This window comes from Diospyros lotus, chromosome 2 (genome assembly GCF_014633365.1).
Source record: "Diospyros lotus cultivar Yz01 chromosome 2, ASM1463336v1, whole genome shotgun sequence".
Taxonomy (NCBI): domain Eukaryota; kingdom Viridiplantae; phylum Streptophyta; class Magnoliopsida; order Ericales; family Ebenaceae; genus Diospyros; species Diospyros lotus.
In genome coordinates this window covers 19606210-19624842 of record NC_068339.1, presented here as the reverse complement: position 1 = coordinate 19624842, position 18633 = coordinate 19606210, and the positions used below count along the sequence as shown (strand labels likewise).

Here is an 18633-nt window from a genome sequence, read left to right as displayed (position 1 = left end):
ATGTTGCATTTTAACCTTGGTGATTAGTTCACATTTTTTAAATATTTTAAAATAATCAAAATATCTTTCTATTTTTAAAACCTATCTTTTATCCACTCACTTAAACCCTAAACCCACCTATATTGCACGAGAAACAGAAATGAGAAACATTTTCGATAGGAAACGGAAACGTAGAAACGAACATTCTTCTAAAAAAAATAAGTATAAATAGGGTTCGAAACGAGAATAAAAAACGTTTCTAAAACGAAAAAACGGCTCATATGAGATATTTTTGTGCAACATAGAAACCCACCATCTATCTTCAATTTATTTTTTTATCCTTATTTCTTTCTCATTTTAACTGTAATCCATAGTTGATGATGGGTCACCATGGCAATCACAACCATTATTGGCATCATAGCTACCTCTTCCTTTTTCTCTCTAGATGTTTCATTTAGTGAGACTGGCTGCATCGACATCTAGTTTAGTATTTTTTTTATTTTTTTTATAATTTAAATTAATTATAAACTAAAAATATTTTTGAAAATATCATATATATTTAATTTATATATAAGCATGTAGAAATGTTTTTTTTTTTTTTTTGTAACCTAAGTATATTTTTCATGTTACTCATTTATTCTTATAGTAATTTAATTATATATTTTCTATTGAAATTATATTTTTTTTGTTATTGGAAAATATGTTTTTTTTGCAATTTTTATAAAAATACTTTTGTAATGAGAAAAAAAATGTTTAATTAGAAAATATATATTTGTGAGAGAGGGATGATAGAGAAAATAAGGGTAAAATTTTCAATTCATCTTGAGCTCTAATGGTAGGGTAGCCTTTGTAATTTTTGAAATTTTCAATTCATCTTTAAGCATGATAGTATTTTGCCAAGGGTTTAAGCATTTTTAAGAAGAAGATTCTAAGAAGTTTTTTAGAAAAACAGATTAAATATGGTATTAGATTTAATGAATTTTATATTTAAAAATACTATTATACATAATAATATTGATATTGAAATAAAAATAAAAAAATTAAAATGGTGTGATTTAGTGTTAAAGAGGGTTGGCGCATATGATGGTGACTGACAATAATGGAAGAAGCAAAGTGACAGAGATAGAAGAAGACATGACATATGTTTGTTAAGAGGTTTTTAAATTAGAAAGCAAAATTCAACCACAACCACACTTGCTGCTTGTATAAATGTTTTACTGTATTTGGCATTTTTGGCTTCTATAATCAATTTACTCTTTTGGGTGGGGGTGGTTTAGTTGTTAATGTTGATAATAATAATAATATTAAAGAAGGAATAGTAAGGGATTAATTTTTGATAGAAATAAAAATGTGTCATTTAGTGAAACTAATTATATATTCGTTTAGAAATGTATAAATTTGTAATCGCATCCGATTTGTTTAGAGATCGAATTGGGAAAAGATCAATTAAGATTAGATAGATGAATTCCGAACACTTAGATATTAAAAAAAAAAAAAAGAAAGGAGACAAGCTTCCTAAGGCTCGTTCTTAGTTCCTTCACACTTTTTGAGTCACTGTTGCACTGAATGATTGCAGTTCTCAGGGAGGGAGGGAAGAATAAAGCGGGAACAAAAATTTCATCTTTTGATCAGCAAGTAAATGCGAAGAAGCCGAAGCCGGAGCCTCACCCAAACCTAGCCAGCAGCCAGTAGCCAGATAACCAATCTTGTCCGTGACCTCACTATTTTGTCGATCCCCCGTTCAATACCAAACATGAACAATTTCAACCCCCCCGCCCTCTCTCTCTCTCTCTCTCTGAGTATAGACAAATACAATGCTTTTTCACTGCTGCTGCTTCCAATAACAACAATGCCCACTCACTCACTCACTCTCCCCACACAGTATCAAAATGTGTGATCTGACCGCTGTTCCTTGACGCTTGGGAATTCATTCACGGAGCGAAACCGATTCGATAATTTTGGCTCTCTTTTGCCTAATCTCGCACCAATAATGCTTCTCTTGATCCTGCTTCTCTGTACCCACTTCCCCTCTCTGGCTCATTCTCTGAACCAAGAAGGCCTCCATCTTCAGGAGTTCAAGCTCGGCTTTGATGACCCTGACGGCGTCTTCTCAAACTGGAACGTCGGCGACGATAATCCCTGTGGCTGGTATGGGATCACCTGCGACTCGGCTACTAACTCCGTCATCTCCGTCAATCTTCCCTCCGCCAACATCGCTGGCCACTTCCCGCCGGTCCTCTGCCGCCTGCGGAGCCTCAGTTTCCTCTCTATCTACAACAACTCTGTCAACTCCACTCTGCCGGAGGAAATCTCGGCCTGCCGGAGTCTCAAACATCTCAATCTCGCACAGAACTTCCTCGCCGGCGAGCTCCCGAGCTCCCTGGCTGAGCTACCGGATCTCAGGCACCTCGATTTGACGGGCAACAACCTGTCTGGCCACATTCCGGCGAGCTTCGGGAGATTCCGGCGTCTCGAAGCGCTCTCTCTGGTCGAGAACCTCCTCGACGGCCCAATGCCTGCGTTTCTAGGGAACGTGTCGTCTCTCAGAGAGCTAAACCTGTCATACAACCCGTTTTCCCCGAGTCGGATCCCACCGGAGCTCGGCAACCTGACGAATCTCGAGATCTTGTGGCTCACCGACTGTAAATTGGTAGGTCGGATTCCTGACTCGCTGGGTCGGCTCAAAAGACTCACCGACTTAGACTTGGCTATCAACAACCTGAATGGCCCGATTCCGAGCTGGCTCACTGAGTTGTCCAGCGTCGTCCAAATAGAACTGTATAACAACTCGATAACAGGCGAGTTGCCGGCGACGGGGTGGTCCAACATGACCGCATTGCGATTGTTCGACGCGTCGATGAACGAGTTGACTGGGACGATTCCCGACCAGTTGTGCTCGTTGCCACTCGAATCGTTCAACCTATACGAGAATCATTTCGAAGGTAATGTTAAGATTATATTCAAATCTCTCTACAATTTATTCAAGCAATACAATATTCATTGTTTTGAGTCTCATGTTTCTTCTAATAGGTAAGTTGCCGGAAAGTATTGCGAAATCGCCGAATCTGTACGAGCTAAGATTGTTTAGTAATCGGCTCACCGGAGAGCTGCCGAGAGATCTTGGAAAGAATTCGCCGTTATTATGGATTGATGTGTCGGGAAACCACTTCTCCGGCGATATACCGGCGAGTTTGTGCCAAAAAGGCTTTTTAGAAGAGCTTCTGATGATAGACAACTCTCTTTCGGGTGAAATTCCGGCCAATTTGGGGGAATGCCGGAGCCTGAGGCGAGTCCGCTTGGGAAACAATAACCTGTCCGGCGAAGTTCCAGCGAGGTTTTGGGGGCTGCCGTATGTTTACTTGCTTGAGCTGACAAGCAATTCATTTTCCGGCGAAATTGGAAAGACAATCGCCGGAGCCTCAAATTTGTCGGCTTTGATAATATCAAAGAACAAATTTTCCGGCGATATACCAGAGGAGATTGGATGGTTGGAGAAGTTGATAGACTTCAGCGGAAGCGACAACCGGTTTACCGGGCGGTTGCCGGAAAGTATGGTGAATCTTGGACAGCTTGGGAGGCTTGATCTTCATACTAATGGCTTAACCGGTGAACTTCCAAGTGGAGTGCATTCTTGGAAGAAGCTCAGTGAGCTAAATCTAGCTGATAATGACTTCCGTGGAAATATTCCAGAGGAAATTGGAAGTTTGCCCGTGCTTAATTACCTTGATCTCTCTGGAAACAAACTTTCCGGGAAAATCCCACTTGGGTTGCAGAATTTGAAGCTCAATCAGCTGAATTTGTCAAAAAATCGCCTCTCTGGTGGAATTCCTCCTTTGTATGCTAAGGACATTTATAAGGACAGTTTTCTGGGTAATCCGGGTTTGTGTGCCGACATGGCTGGTTTGTGTGATGGCAGAAGCGGAGATAAGCATTTGGACTATGTTTGGATGCTTCTTTCGATGTTCACGCTTGCAGGATTTGTGTTTATGGCGGGCGTTGCTTGGTTCTACTGGAAGTACCGGAACTTCAAGAAAGGAAAGAGAGGTTTTGACAAACCAAAATGGTCATCGATGTCGTTTCACAAACTGGGTTTCAGCGAATACGAGATCCTGGATTGTCTTGGTGAAGATAATCTGATTGGCAGCGGGTCATCTGGGAAGGTTTACAAGGCTGTTCTTAGCAATGGAGAGACTGTAGCTGTGAAAAAGCTATGGGGAGGGTCGAAAATGGTGGAAGAGAGCGATGGTTTCGAGAAGGGTCAGATTCAGGATGACGGGTTTGAAGCAGAGGTGGATACACTGGGGAAGATTAGGCACAAGAACATTGTCAAGCTCTGGTGTTGCTGTACGAGCGGGGACTGTAAGCTTCTGGTCTACGAGTACATGCCTAATGGGAGTTTGGGCGATTTTCTTCATAGCAACAAGAGTGGCCTGTTGGATTGGCCTACGAGGTATAAGATCGCCATGGATGCAGCTGAAGGTCTCTCCTATTTACATCACGATTGTGTTCCCCCGATTGTGCATAGGGATGTGAAGTCGAACAATATCTTGTTGGACGGGGATTTTGGTGCTCGGGTGGCAGACTTCGGGGTAGCCAAAGTGGTCGATGCCATCGGAAAGGGGATCAAATCCATGTCTGTTATCGCCGGTTCTTGTGGCTACATCGCACCCGGTTAGTATACTCTTCCTTTCATTTCTGCTCTTGCAAATGTTGATTGAGTACTTTTTGAGAGTCTTGAGTCCTTTTTATGCTTGCTTGGAAATTAGTTTGTTAGCTGGCTATTATTGATCACGGCTTCTATTTTGTCTGGTTTCTTCAAAATTATGCCTAGTTTTTCCTGTTTTAGCCTAACATGAATCATCGTCTTCTTGATGGTGCAGAATACGCTTACACGCTGAGAGTGAATGAGAAGAGCGACATATACAGCTTCGGGGTGGTCATTCTGGAGCTGGTCACAGGGAGGCTCCCAATTGATCCAGAGTTCGGGGAAAAGGATTTGGTCAAGTGGGTGTGCACCACAGTGGACCAGAAAGGCGTGGACCACGTACTGGACCCAAAGCTCGTTCCGGGCTTCAAGGAAGAGATGTGCAGAGTCCTGAGCATCGGGCTGCTCTGCACCAGCCCGCTCCCCATCAACCGGCCCTCCATGAGAAGGGTGGTGAAGATGCTGCAAGAAGCGGGTGCCAAAAACCCAGCCATGCTTGCCAGAGACGGCGGCAAACTGACACCCTACTACTATGAAGACGCCTCCGACCAAGGAAACGTCGCCTGAGAAAATCTCAAGGGAAGGAAAAGGAATTGTGCTTGTTTTTAAAGGTAGCTTCTCAATTCCTCCTTTTGCGTGTGTTTGGGTGGTGGCGCGAAAATTGAAGAAGAAAATTGCCATGGCATGCATGGAGATGGGAATCATGGGATTTGCTTAGGGCTTAGGCTGCTTTAAAAGCAAGTTTAGGTTGCCATCCATCAGCTAGGTAGCTATATATATATATATATATATAATTTGAAGTTTCTTTATGGATGTTGGTTGATCATTTCTTCTCAGAGTTAAGAGGCTTCTTCTGCATTGTGAAATATCAAAACTTCCCATGAACACTGGGATCTCCTGTACTCGTCTGCCTCTTTAAAATCCACCATCTTCCTCTGCTCCTAATTCTGTAACTATATATTATTATGTTCCTCCTGTTCCGTACAAAATATAAGGATTAATTTCTCTTGCTCTCTCTTTAGAATTCGTTGCTATTTTTATACACGTTTCTTTGGTTTTCTTTTTTGTATTCTATTTCTGGCGGCAATTTTGACTTCTCAGTATGAATTATTTTATAATAAATCATAACTACTCAAAATATTCCTTCATAATAAATTACTCAACTTATTATACATGGTGTTAATTCAATCTCTTTAAGAATTTAGAATTGAAAATAAATTACGATGAAACCGTCAAACACATAAATAACAAAAAATAAATTTATGTGAGAATTTTAAATTAAAAAAATTAAGGATAAAAAGAACAAAATTGCAATATGATAATATTACTACTACAATAGTGATATTTTTGTAATGATTATAAGATATTGAATATTAATTTATAGATCTACTATTTATTTATAAATATATACAAAAAAAATAAATAAATTGTATAAATTTATCCAAATCAGAAGATGACCCACAAAGAAAAATTTTGATGAGTCACGAAAATAAATTTTAAATGTATCTCAATCACAGTTAAATTTAAATTTTGGATCACCATTATAACAAACTTTACTTTAACAAAAAATTGAAATATATAATTATTCATAATTATTTCTTCTAATAAAATCACGCAAAACTAATCTCACCGAAGAATACCAATTAATCCACACAATACTCAATGCAGTAAATATCTTCAATCACACTCGAAGTATAGACAATAAGATTAGTCTTATCATATTGTTAAAAGGGTTTGATATTTTTTTTGGGTCTAACTTTTACAATACAATATTGTGATGGATCGATATTTTGTTTTTGGTCTTGACTTAATCTAAAACATGGATTTAGATGTACTATTATTATCAATTTCAAACTCTATTTGAATGTCAAATCTCTGTTGACTTGTAAGGTTAGATTCTTTTAAAGACAAATCATCAAACATGACAATTTCATCATATATATAATATTTTTACTAATTATAATTTTAAATATTTTTTGATCTCATAACTTATAACTCTTTACACTAAATTTATAATCAAGAAAGACACTTTTTAGATCTTGATTTCAATTTTTCATCATTAACATATGCAAATGTAGGATATCTAAAACATTTTAAATCAGAATAATTTGTAGAAGTATTAGATGTACATTTTTTGGAGTTTTCTTATCAATAGTTGTGAGAGAAGACTAGTTAACCAAAAAACATGCGAAGTTTGCAATGTCAGTCCAAAATAATTTAGGTAAATAAGAATTAGATAATATGCAACGTACATTTTCTATTAAAGTTTTGATTATCCACTCAACTATACTACTTTTATATGACATACTTGGAACTATGAAATGTCTTAAAACTTACTTTTTTTAGAAATCATTGAATTCAGTTGAGAAAAATTCTAAATTATTATCTGTGCTAAAATGTTTTATCTACCTATTAGTTTATTTTTCAATAATAGTCTTCCTATGTTTAAAGATAGTAAAAACATCATTTTTTTTTTGTTTTAAAAAGAATAATCAAACTTTTCTAGAAAAGTTATCAATGAAAGTCAATATATATCTAACACCTCCTTAAGAGGGTATTTTGGAGGGAGTCCATAAATTAAAATGGACATAGTCTAATGTCCTTTTTGTATTGTAAATATCTTTAATAAATCTAACTCATTTTTGTTTGCCAAAGACGTAATAATCACAAAACTCCAGTACTTTGTTGATCTAGAAGCCCTTTTTTGCTTAATTCAACCATATTCATTTCACTTATATGTACAAAACACATGTCACAATTTAGTGATATTAGTATCTAACAAAGAAGTAGTAATAGAAGTATTACCTAGTCTTTTATATTGCCTTTTACTTTTCATCACAGCAAGAGCACTTGTACTAACATTAATGATTCCAATTTCACCAATGTACTTTTATCCATTTAAATCAAGAATACTCACATCATCTAAATTAATCTGTGTCAAAATTACTCACATCTTTGTTTGAAAATATAATATTTCAGCCTAATAATAGAATTTTATATTTCAAAGTTGCCATTATCAAAATTAAATAACTTTAAACAGTGTCAAAAGCCAATAATCACACTCAAATTTAAAGTCTTAATCACGATTAAATTTGAACTCTCAATCATAATTAAATTTGAATTTCAAGTCCCAATTACGACACAATTAGTGTGAAATATGTTAAAGCTGAGATCCAAATTGTTATTCTTATTTCTCAACATTATTATACAATAAAAAGAAATTGACCATATTTTAGTACATATTGAAATATTGTAGTATTTGTTTAGATGGCGTTTGTTAAAATGAGTAAGATAAGAGGTATCAAAATAAGTTTGAAATGCATTACAGATCAAGATATGGAATGATCAAGATAACATTGTAAAACATTCTAAGATTTCTATCAGAGTGTTTGTTAAATTTTTTAGAATTTACTGATAATTGTATTTTTTCTTTTTATGTGTTTGTTAATGCATATGATAAGTACCAAGATAAGAGTTTTTTTTTTTTTTATCAAAATATCCCTATTACCAAATTTATAATTAAAATAGTATTTTATGATTAATATGAATTGTCATAAAAATTAAAATTAAAAATAATATTTTATTTTCTAAATTCATGTTCAAAAATAAATTTAAAAAGAGTTAAAAAGTAGAAATAATTATTGTTAGAATTACAATAATTCCACCTAGATAATTAAAAATGGCCAAAACATATTTTCATAATAGGTAATAAAATATAAAATTAAATTAGATAATTTAAAAATTGGTAAAATGAATTATATTAGTTAATAAAATATATATAGAGAGAAATTTAAATTTTAAAAATCAATGAAATGAATAATGTCATTTAAAATTTAAAAATTGTCAAAACATATAACAATTTTAAAATGTATTAAATAATATTAATTATAAGAGTTAAATAAATAAGTTTTTAAATAAATTTAAATATTTAAAATACATTAAATGGCATTAACTATCCTATAAGGAGTATATAAGTAATTGAAGTTTATTTTAAAAGAGTCAGATAAATTTATCTTGAAAGGGGGAGAAAAGAGGTCATATGAGAATTTTTTCGGAAGTGATCAGATAAGCTTAACAAACACGTTGGAAAGACTAAATATCTGGAATGCTTCCCATATTTGACATTTTCTCCCTCTTATCTTGATTAACAAACACTCCCTTATTAATCATATAGCAATTACTGTCAAGTTTTAGAATCTTATCATAATTTAGAAATGGAAATACTGCCGGGTGCGATTCAATTTCAGTTGAATCCCTTAGTAGTAATCTAATTGCAAACACTCCACTGGCACTGCTCAATCTCTTGTCTCACCTTTCATTTGTCATCACAAAGCAAAAGCTTCTTCTTCTATTCTCTCACTTAAATTGTGAAGGCCTCATCTTTGTGAATCACTAGCCCAGGCCCAACCCTCCCTCCATGCCAAAATTTATACCTTTTTTTGAGGGAGGGTGCATTCATCTTATCCTTTCATATTTAGAAGAAGGGATTAGCATAGAATAATATTTTCTGAAATAAACAAAAATGAACCAAACTTGGTTAGAGCTCCCAAAACCATAGGAGTTTAATTAGGAAAACTTAATAATGGATGGTCATTGGATTCCCAGTATAAAAAAAAGAAAAAGAAAAAAAGAAAGAGAATTAAACTCTAGCAAAATTAATTAAATTATAAGAAATGTAAATTTAACCTAAGCCACACGTACGATCGAGACCTAGTTTTATTTCCCAATTTAACCTAAACCACTTAACGGGCTTACTAATATTATAATATCTATTAAATTTAGTTTCACATTAGGGCTAAAACCCTATACAAGTAAATTGGGAATATGATTTTGACATTAATTAATTTCAAATATAAACTAAAATAAAGATTTAGATTCTAAATTCGAACAAATAACAATCTAAAAAAATAAATAAATTATATGCACACCCATTAATTAATTCTACTATAAGCCAACTATCAATAAATAATATATATATAATTAAAAAAATAAACCTGTCATTACTACAAATTTCGAGATTCACGACTATAATTATGCATTAAGTTTGCTTTGATTTTAATTTTTGTTAAAATCATAACCAAACCAAACATAAACTACTAAAACTAAAACCAAAACCAAACCATTATCTATTGATTTTAAAAATTAAAAACCATAACCAAATCATTCGCTTTTAATTTTAACCATAGTTTTTTTAGTTTGATCCAAACCAACAAACAAAGACAAACTCTTACAAATAACATTCATAAAAATTTTTGATAACTTCATAACAAACAAAGACAAACTCTAAGATCAACTGTAAGGAATACACCATTTCCAACGCCAATTTTAATTTGAAGCTGAAAAGCTCTCCAACAAATACACTATTTTGGTGTTGGGCACAATTTCCAATAATCAGATTTGGTGTTGAGTGAATAGTATAATACCAAATTTGGCATTATACTATTCACCAACATCAGATTTCTTTTTTTATTTTATTTTCAATTTTATCACTTTTTGTATAATTTCAAAACAACTTATTCCCTTTATATCCTTTATTACTTTTATTATATTTGTATATTTTGATTAATAATTAGAAATATAAATTAAATTGTTATAAAAAATATATATCGATGTAAATATTTTATTAAGATCTATAAAATGAGTATAATATTGAATATATTTTAAAATATTTAATATATTTTATAGATACCATATTGATATAAAATGAACTATTTTTGTTTATGTATATAAAAGTTTTTTATTTTAATAATTACTTAATAGTAAGAAAATATTCTTAATGCAAAAATTCAATAATATAATAAAAAGCAATAACATTTCTATTAACTTAAATTAAAAATACATTATGAAAATAAAAAAAGTTTAAAATAAAAATAATGACATGACTTAAAAATAAAATGCTTTCTATTCTTATATTATGCTAAGTTAAATAAATTAATTTATATTTATTAAATATTTATTTATAAAATATTCTTTAAAGATTCTCTTTTACACCAATTTGATGTTATACATTGGCAACAACACCAATTTAGTGTTAAAAATTTTGTATAAAACACTATTGGACATCAAATTAGCGCTGGATTTGATGTCCAACGTTGGAGTTGCTCTAATAAATTTACATCCTTCTTGCATAAAGTTACAAATTAACTTCAAATTTTTTGGATATAATTATTTAATTGATAAAAATAAAATAATTTAAGATTAAGTTTTATTTTTATTTGTTAATTACTTTATAAATGTTAAATATTTTATATATTTGTAATGCATTAGTTAAAATATTTGTAAAAAAAATGCATTAGTCAATATTTATATTATGTGTATATATAATATATTAAATAAATAAATATCTATTATATATATATGTATATTCGGTTTGGTTCGGTTACCAACACATTAGATTCGATTTCGGTTTGAATTTAGTGAAAATCATAACCAAATTATACCCATTGAAAAAGTGTCGATTTTTTCCCAAAACCAAATCATTATTCAATCAAACGATTTTTAATCAAGTTAATTGATTTAATATCGATTCGGTTCCCCACGGTTTCGGTTACAATTGTCATCCCTATATATATGAATGGATAATTATTTTTTTTCTCAATTCACATATATATATATGTATATATATATATCAGTAAATGCTTGTGTGTGTGTCTCATATCTTGTTTTCACTATTAGATAAATCAAAGTTTGAAAATTAAAGAATCTTGTTATTTTCAAGAATAGTAGACAAATGGGGGACGTTAAGAGCGATTGACAGTATGCCGAAACCCTAGCCCATACGCCAAAGTGAAACCGCCACCCCCTCCCAAAAATAAAAAATAAAAAATAAAAATTAAAAAAAAAAGAAAAGAAGAAGCTTCGCGGCTAAGGTTCCTTTTCCTTTTCAGTTGCGTGGCTTCTCTGAGAAGCTTTATTATATGACTTGGACCCTTCAAAAATATCATTTATTATATGTATCTATCCACCGCACATGAGGAAAGCGCTCCTCTGCGCCTGCGTCTATCTCAATCACTCTACGGCCCCCACCTGTCCCACTTTGGATGACCCACGTCGTCGCATTTGACCACCACGGGTCAAAAAGACCCGACCCCATCACCCAACCCAAACAAGGGGTTGAGCGGTGGAGTTTGAATTTATTGCTTAAATCATTATATATATATAAAAAATTTAAGTGATGTGAGTGTATGATTACACACTAATCAGATGCATCATTAAGTAAAATGGGAAGTTATTTTTTTTAACTAATATTTCTTGTTCTTTCCACTGAAATAATAATAATAACATGCATGTATGGGCCTTTTAAATATTATGGCTAACCAATCACCAAATCTCTCATTATATAATTAATTAATATATTTTTCTTTTGAGAATGCCATGAACAAAATTATCTCTCATTTAATATTCTTCGTATGAGATTAAGATATATACGAAGATCCCTTTCACTTAATAGTTAATAGATAAGATATGGTCAAAATTAAATAAGATTATCACATACGTTACTCTCATCATCTACTTTTTTTTTCGTCGATAAATTATGAAATTCTTTGAGTATATGTATAGAAATGTAAAAAATATGGAGGAGAGTGGGAGAGGGAGGATATAAAAAACTCCTTGATTGGCAATGGAAGGATGTGAGATGAAATAGGTTTTACTAGAAATACACATATGGTTGGTGGTGTAACAAATTAAACAAAACGTCCATTTGTTACCATCACTTCAGTTTGTTGGTATGTATATGTATACGTATGTTTATAGTTTTAAGTATGGCTTTAAGTACACTCTAGGTTGACACTGGAGCTAAACCCTAGTCTCTCTCTCTCTCTCTCTCTCTCTCTCTCACACACACACACCATAGAGAGGTGAAATGTCCCAAATTAAAAGAATCTGCAGGTTGCCCCATCTCCACTCTACCCTTCACTGTTTCTGTGTTTAGTTTTGATTAACTTTCTTCTGAGAATAATTAGATAGCTAGCTAGGTTTAATATTAGAAGAAATATATACAGAATCACAGAGAGAGAGAGAGAGAGAGAGAGAGAGAGAGAGAGCCATGAAAAGTACCGCAAAACTGCATTTGTTCTTTTGTAGATATGTACATGTGAATGGCCGCACCCAAACAAAACCCGACCAAACTTGATCCCCAAGCAACCCATTATTTAATTTAATACATACATAAATACCCACAGATAAAAGAAAGAAAGATATAAATTCTTCCTACTGTTGTTTGAAAAGATATAAGAAAATTCCAATATCTTGCTTCTCTCTTTCTCTCTCTCATCTCTGGGAGACTTGGATAAGAATTATTCAGTTCCTCGCCAAGAAGCATCAAGAACGCGAAGTTGAAGAAGATTTCGAGATTACCCTCAAAACGTGATTTTAAAGAGAGAATTTATTAATTGCTGTTGGCTCTTTAATTTTCTTTTGATCCCTTAGAATTCTTTGTTTTTGTATTCTTCGTGTTGTTGGTCTGCAGTGGAGGAATCAGGAGAGAGAAACCCGTTCTGGGATGGGCGTAGGAGCAAAAGCAGAGAGATGAGATGGTGCAGCAGCAGCACTACTGACTCCGAAGATCAAAGAGCCGTCGCTTTAATCTCAATCTCCTCATCTTCCAAAGACCATAGAGATGGGAAATCCCAACAAACTCGTCTCATAACCTGCCCTTCATGCGGCCATACCATCCACCTTCCTGTTCCTGATCAGGTACTCCTCTTCAATCTCTTTTCTTTATTCTTTTTTTTTCATCAACGTTTCCTTCTTCTCCCCTCTTAATTAAAACTCTCCCACACATATAGTCTTCAAATTTAATTTGCTGTTATCTATATATATAAATATATATATTATATGCAGGCGGGAATTCAAGATTTGCCAGGGCTGCCTGCTGGAGTAAAATTTGATCCTTCGGACCAAGAAATCATAGAGCATTTAGAGGCCAAAGTTTCGTCGAATGCCCATAATAATAAGCTGCATCCTCTAATTGACGAATTCATTCCTACGCTCGAGGGCGAAAATGGGATTTGCTGCACCCACCCAGAGAAGCTACCAGGTCATCCTCCTCCTCTTCAATCACTGATTAATTTAATCTTATATCTTGTGTGCATTCATTACTACTTGTTAATTAGATGTATCATATAGCAAGAACACAACTTTTTACGTAAGAGAATAACATTAAAATATAAGTTCAGTCGGAATACTATTCCGACCAAATTATCGTTCTTCTTATGTTATGAGCAGGCAATTGAGGGTTCAAGTTAATCATTTGAATGAATCGGATAAGAAGTCTCTCTATTAGAGTTAGCTATTTGAGTTTTTAACTCACCGATTAACTCTACTAATAATTATAATTTTTTTATATAACTATAATTAAATAAAATGTTTTTGCAACTGTTACGTGGTCCTATTTCTAATTTTAATGTGCTTTTCTTTGGATTTTTTAGATTAAAATGTTTGGATTAGAGGGGTGACATTTGGGTGCGATAGTTGAATTTTAATTAATTGCTTTCTTTTTAGTCCCTTTCCAATAAGCATTCTACCTAAACAAATGCTTAGACTATCACAAGAAGTTTAGTTTGCTTTGCCATAAATAATAAGCTGGTAATTAGGAGGCTCTGTAATAGATTTTTATTTTCTGATAATGAGGAAAAGAGAGTCCCATCATCATCAAGAAATATTATATAAGATTTTTGTTTGAAAATATAATTATTAAATTTTTTATCCTTGAATCTTTATGGGTATTAGAGTTTAAACTAAGTATAGAACAGATCAGATGTGATAGTTGATTGATAGGTATATAAGTATCTACTGAAAACAACCTATAAGCTTATTTTTATGCCTAAGAGTTGTATAAATAAAATTTCGTTCATCCCTATATAGATTTCAGTTGATTAATCAGCAAGATGAAGCTCTTGGTGCTTCAAGCTTTTTGCGACTTGAGGGTTTGGCGGTCTTGGTGCCTGTTTACGTGTTCACCAAAATTCTTGCGTCATCTTACTAATTCCATTACTCCCTATCTAGATATAGTCATACAATATATATATATATATATAGTTTTGCTACTTTGCAAGAAAGGGTTATTGAAAATGAAGAAAATGACCTCACCCAATTGCAAAATTGCTTTTCCTTTCCTTGGCCGCCTCCAGCAACAGCCTTGTGTTGCTTGGGTCTTGCTTGTGTTGGCCATGGAAGTATTATTTTCTTTTCTTTTTTTTCCTAAGAAATATTGTTACAAACGGTAATCATGATATATTTATGTGCATGATTTATTTTTCCTCAGAAATTACAACCCTTAGACAATTACTTGAAAACTAATAAAAAAGAGACGCAAGTTATGTAAGATTTTTCTTGGAAAGCACAAAAATAAAAATAAGAAAATATTATTAGTATATCATTATGTACATTTTGAGCTACACAATAATATATTAATGTTTAAAATATTCTCGTCTAAGGTGATGAGGCACAATGAGATAAAAGGTATTTTTATTATTTATGTATCTTGTATAATGTAAAATGTACATAAATGATGTAGAAAATATCCCAAGAGTCCTTGGATAAGTCGTAAGAGACCGCAGTAATAGGTATTTCCCAGAATGGCTGGCATGGCATAATTAATATATTGTTTTTTATTGTTTTCAGTCAAACTTAAGCTACACGAAACTCCTTTCCCACAAGTAATGAACTAAATTTTATCCATCACGTGATCTTTTCCACAATAATATCTCTCAATTTCGTGGCATTAATTTCATATTGCATGATTTATGCGAAATATAAAAAATACATTGGATAAAAAAGAAAGAATATATAAAAGATACATGAAATATTCATTGGGGCACTTCCATGGTGCAGGTGTAAGCAAAGATGGCATGATCCGCCACTTCTTTCACCGGCCTTCGAAGGCGTACACAACCGGAACTAGGAAACGGAGAAAGGTTCTCACGGAAGCCGATGGCGGCGAAACAAGGTGGCACAAAACAGGCAAGACGAGGCCGGTTGTTGCTGGCCGGGCGGTGAGAGGGTTCAAGAAGATTCTGGTTCTCTACACCAACTATGGCCGGCAAAGGAAGCCTGAGAAAACCAACTGGGTGATGCACCAGTACCATCTCGGCGACAATGAGGAAGAAAAAGATGGAGAATTAGTGGTTTCCAAGGTGTTCTACCAAACGCAGCCTAGGCAGTGCAGCTCATCAGGCCTTAAAGGCACTCCAATTGATGATAAGAAAAGATCAAGGAATGATAATAATAATAATAATAGTAATAATAATAATAATACTAATAATTTTGATCAAACTGCAGCAGGGAACACAGCCTACGTCGAGTACTATACTAATCCTTCATTGAACATCTCCTATCATGACATTGGAAGCCAAAGTAGAGTGAACTCAGCTCAACTCTTCCCCAATCTGCAGGTTCTTCAAGGTGATGGCTCTTCATTCATTCATCTACTCTCCAATGGGAGCAAAGGAAAGGTACTCGAAAGGAAATAGAAACCACTGGAACGATAGCCTCCTAGTGGTATTATAGGTAGGTTGACAGCCTAATAAGTCCCACGAGCCCCAGCTGGCACTCTCCCGCTAGGTTCCATATATATGATGTAATCTTAATTAATCAATTGAAAAATACAGAAATAAAAGGAAATAAAAAATGATAAGGCATGCAGGGCCTGGTTTAATTTGTGGTGGAAGGTAACAGTTAATAAAAAAATAAGATAATATTGTAGAGGAGGGGGGGAAATAAGGTTGGTGCTTTGTTTAAGTTGTAACTGCATAGCTAGCCATGCATTTTGTTTGGTGACGATCGAGTTGAATATTATTGTGGGCTTCAAGTCATGAGACGCTGTTCTATAGTTTTTATACTATATATTATGCGTAGTAGTTTTTTTTTTTTTTTTTTTTCTGTAAGTGTATATTATGAGTAGTTGGTAGGTAGCTTATAGGGAATTAAAGGAGGATTATATATATATATAGAAGCGAGGTGGTGAAGACTTGCACCCATTGATGTACTCTAAAGACCTACAACATTCTCTGATATGGTGGAAATATGTGTAAGATCAATATTCTTGCAGAATTTCTCTAGTAGCTACCAACTCCATTATATTCATCTTTAGTATCAATATATTAATTTGTTCCCTTCCAACTTTTAATTCAATAAATTCAATCTCTTTCAATATTATTTGTAGAATGATATGAGTTATTATGAATATATATATATATATATTTATACAAAAATGATTATCTTCAGACTCCACAAGCATCGAACCCATACTTTTTTTTTTTATTTATCATTTTTGTTTATTAATCTCTTATTTTTGTGAAATAGGTAACTTTTCTATATCCACATGGAATAGATTCACTGCCAACCAGTTAATTGTTAGTTTTATGAAATCACTTGGGATGATCGCCCTTGTGCATCTCCAATTGTTCGTGCTCTCGATTTTGATAGAGAAAAAAAATTGCAAGTGTGAAATTTTGTCTTACTGCGCAGAATGAGAATCGAACTCACGATCTACTGGTACGAATTCGAAATATCGTTTGTCCGACTACTCGACCTATGTTCTGAGGACTATGAAATCACTTAAGGCATGTTTGATAGCCAACTTTTTCCATGGAAAAGACAAATTTTTCATCCAATTTCCAACTTGTGCATTGTTTGATAGCCATTTTTTTCCAGGGAAATCATTTTCCTTGCAATGGTCACGTGAGGGCATTTTCCTTCAAATCATGGAAATCAAATTCTTTGGGGAGGGGGAGGAGATGGAATTTTCTAGGCAATTGAAAGCAGGGGGTGGGTGGAAGAGGGAGAAGAGCATGTCGGTGGAGGAGGATTTGGAAATTATTTATATTTTTTATTTTTAATAATTAATAAATATAAATATATAAAAAGAAAAAAGAAAAAATATTCTATATAAATTATTTCTTTGGAAAACAAAAAAAAAAAAATTTGTAGTTTTATTTCTTTGAGAAAATAATTTAATTAATTTAAAATACATTATTATTTTAATTTTTCTATACAAAATTTAATATTTTTCAATACATTTTCACCATTGAATTCGATGAAAAATGATCAAATTTTATAGAAAATATTATCAATCAAACACCAAAAGATGAAAAATAACATCATTTTTTAGATAAAAAATTATACCAATCAAATAGGTTAAATTTCTAATTTTTAGAAATTCATTTTTCCTGCAATTCAATTCCTTGGAATTCATTTTTTTTTCACTCAAATTCCACCTTTATAATAAAAGGCACCCTTAGTTAATATCAAGGAAGTAATGAAGGGATCATAAGAATTTTATGTACACATCCAAATTCCAAAGTCAAGCGTGAAAGAGAGTGTAGAATTGCAAAAGCTAAATTCTTGTAAGAATAATCTTTCTATAAGCGGAAAGATGACAGCGATGCCAATTAGGCATATCTTAAAGACCATAAGATGCTCTCTCAAAAAACATTTGAAATTCAATGTTACAACTTTCTAATAATTAAGAACAGTGAATGAGAATGAGCTTGTATAATACATGTAACATATATATTCTTCGTTCTTGACGTACGTACTCTTAAGAGCCTAAACTCGGGGAGAAGCCGCCCGCCCCATCTTGGCAAGATGCTCAAATGTAATTTATAACTTGCTTGAGGTCCATCGGGTGGGTGTCCATTACACATTGACATTTTTTTGAGATTTGATAAAATTTGGGCACCAACATTTTTTTATATTTAAAAAATGATCGTATTACTTTAATTGACTAATCTACCCCTTTCTTAAAACTCTCTCTCATCTTTTCTCTCTCCTTTCTCCACAACTTTGCTGCAACACTCCTAACTTCTCTCTCCCCCTCTCTCTCTCTCAAGTAATCCAACAGCCAGCAAATCCAACCTTTTATATCTACACGAAGAGTGCGTTTGATGGAGATGGAATTTATTTTTTATTTAAATTTTAAAATTTTTTATTAAATATTTTTTTTA

The 18633-nt window shown here is 33.2% G+C and overlaps 2 protein-coding genes across 2 annotated transcripts; both read left to right on the top strand.

Moving 5' to 3' along the window:
• The first annotated feature begins 1521 nt into the window (after positions 1-1521).
• Positions 1522-5703, top strand: LOC127795829 (receptor-like protein kinase HSL1). The gene is made up of 3 exons (XM_052327743.1): positions 1522-2921; positions 3010-4650; positions 4860-5703. The coding sequence occupies exons 1-3, from the start codon at positions 1970-1972 to the stop codon at positions 5249-5251; spliced, it is 2985 nt and encodes a 994-aa protein (XP_052183703.1). The 5' UTR covers positions 1522-1969; the 3' UTR covers positions 5252-5703.
• A 7202-nt stretch (positions 5704-12905) lies between these two features.
• Positions 12906-16725, top strand: LOC127793816 (NAC domain-containing protein 73). Its single transcript, XM_052324556.1, has 4 exons — positions 12906-13051; positions 13155-13381; positions 13529-13724; positions 15521-16725. Exons 2-4 carry the CDS (start codon positions 13214-13216, stop codon positions 16156-16158), a joined length of 1002 nt encoding a protein of 333 aa, XP_052180516.1. The 5' UTR covers positions 12906-13051; positions 13155-13213; the 3' UTR covers positions 16159-16725.
• Positions 16726-18633: the final 1908 nt, after the last annotated feature.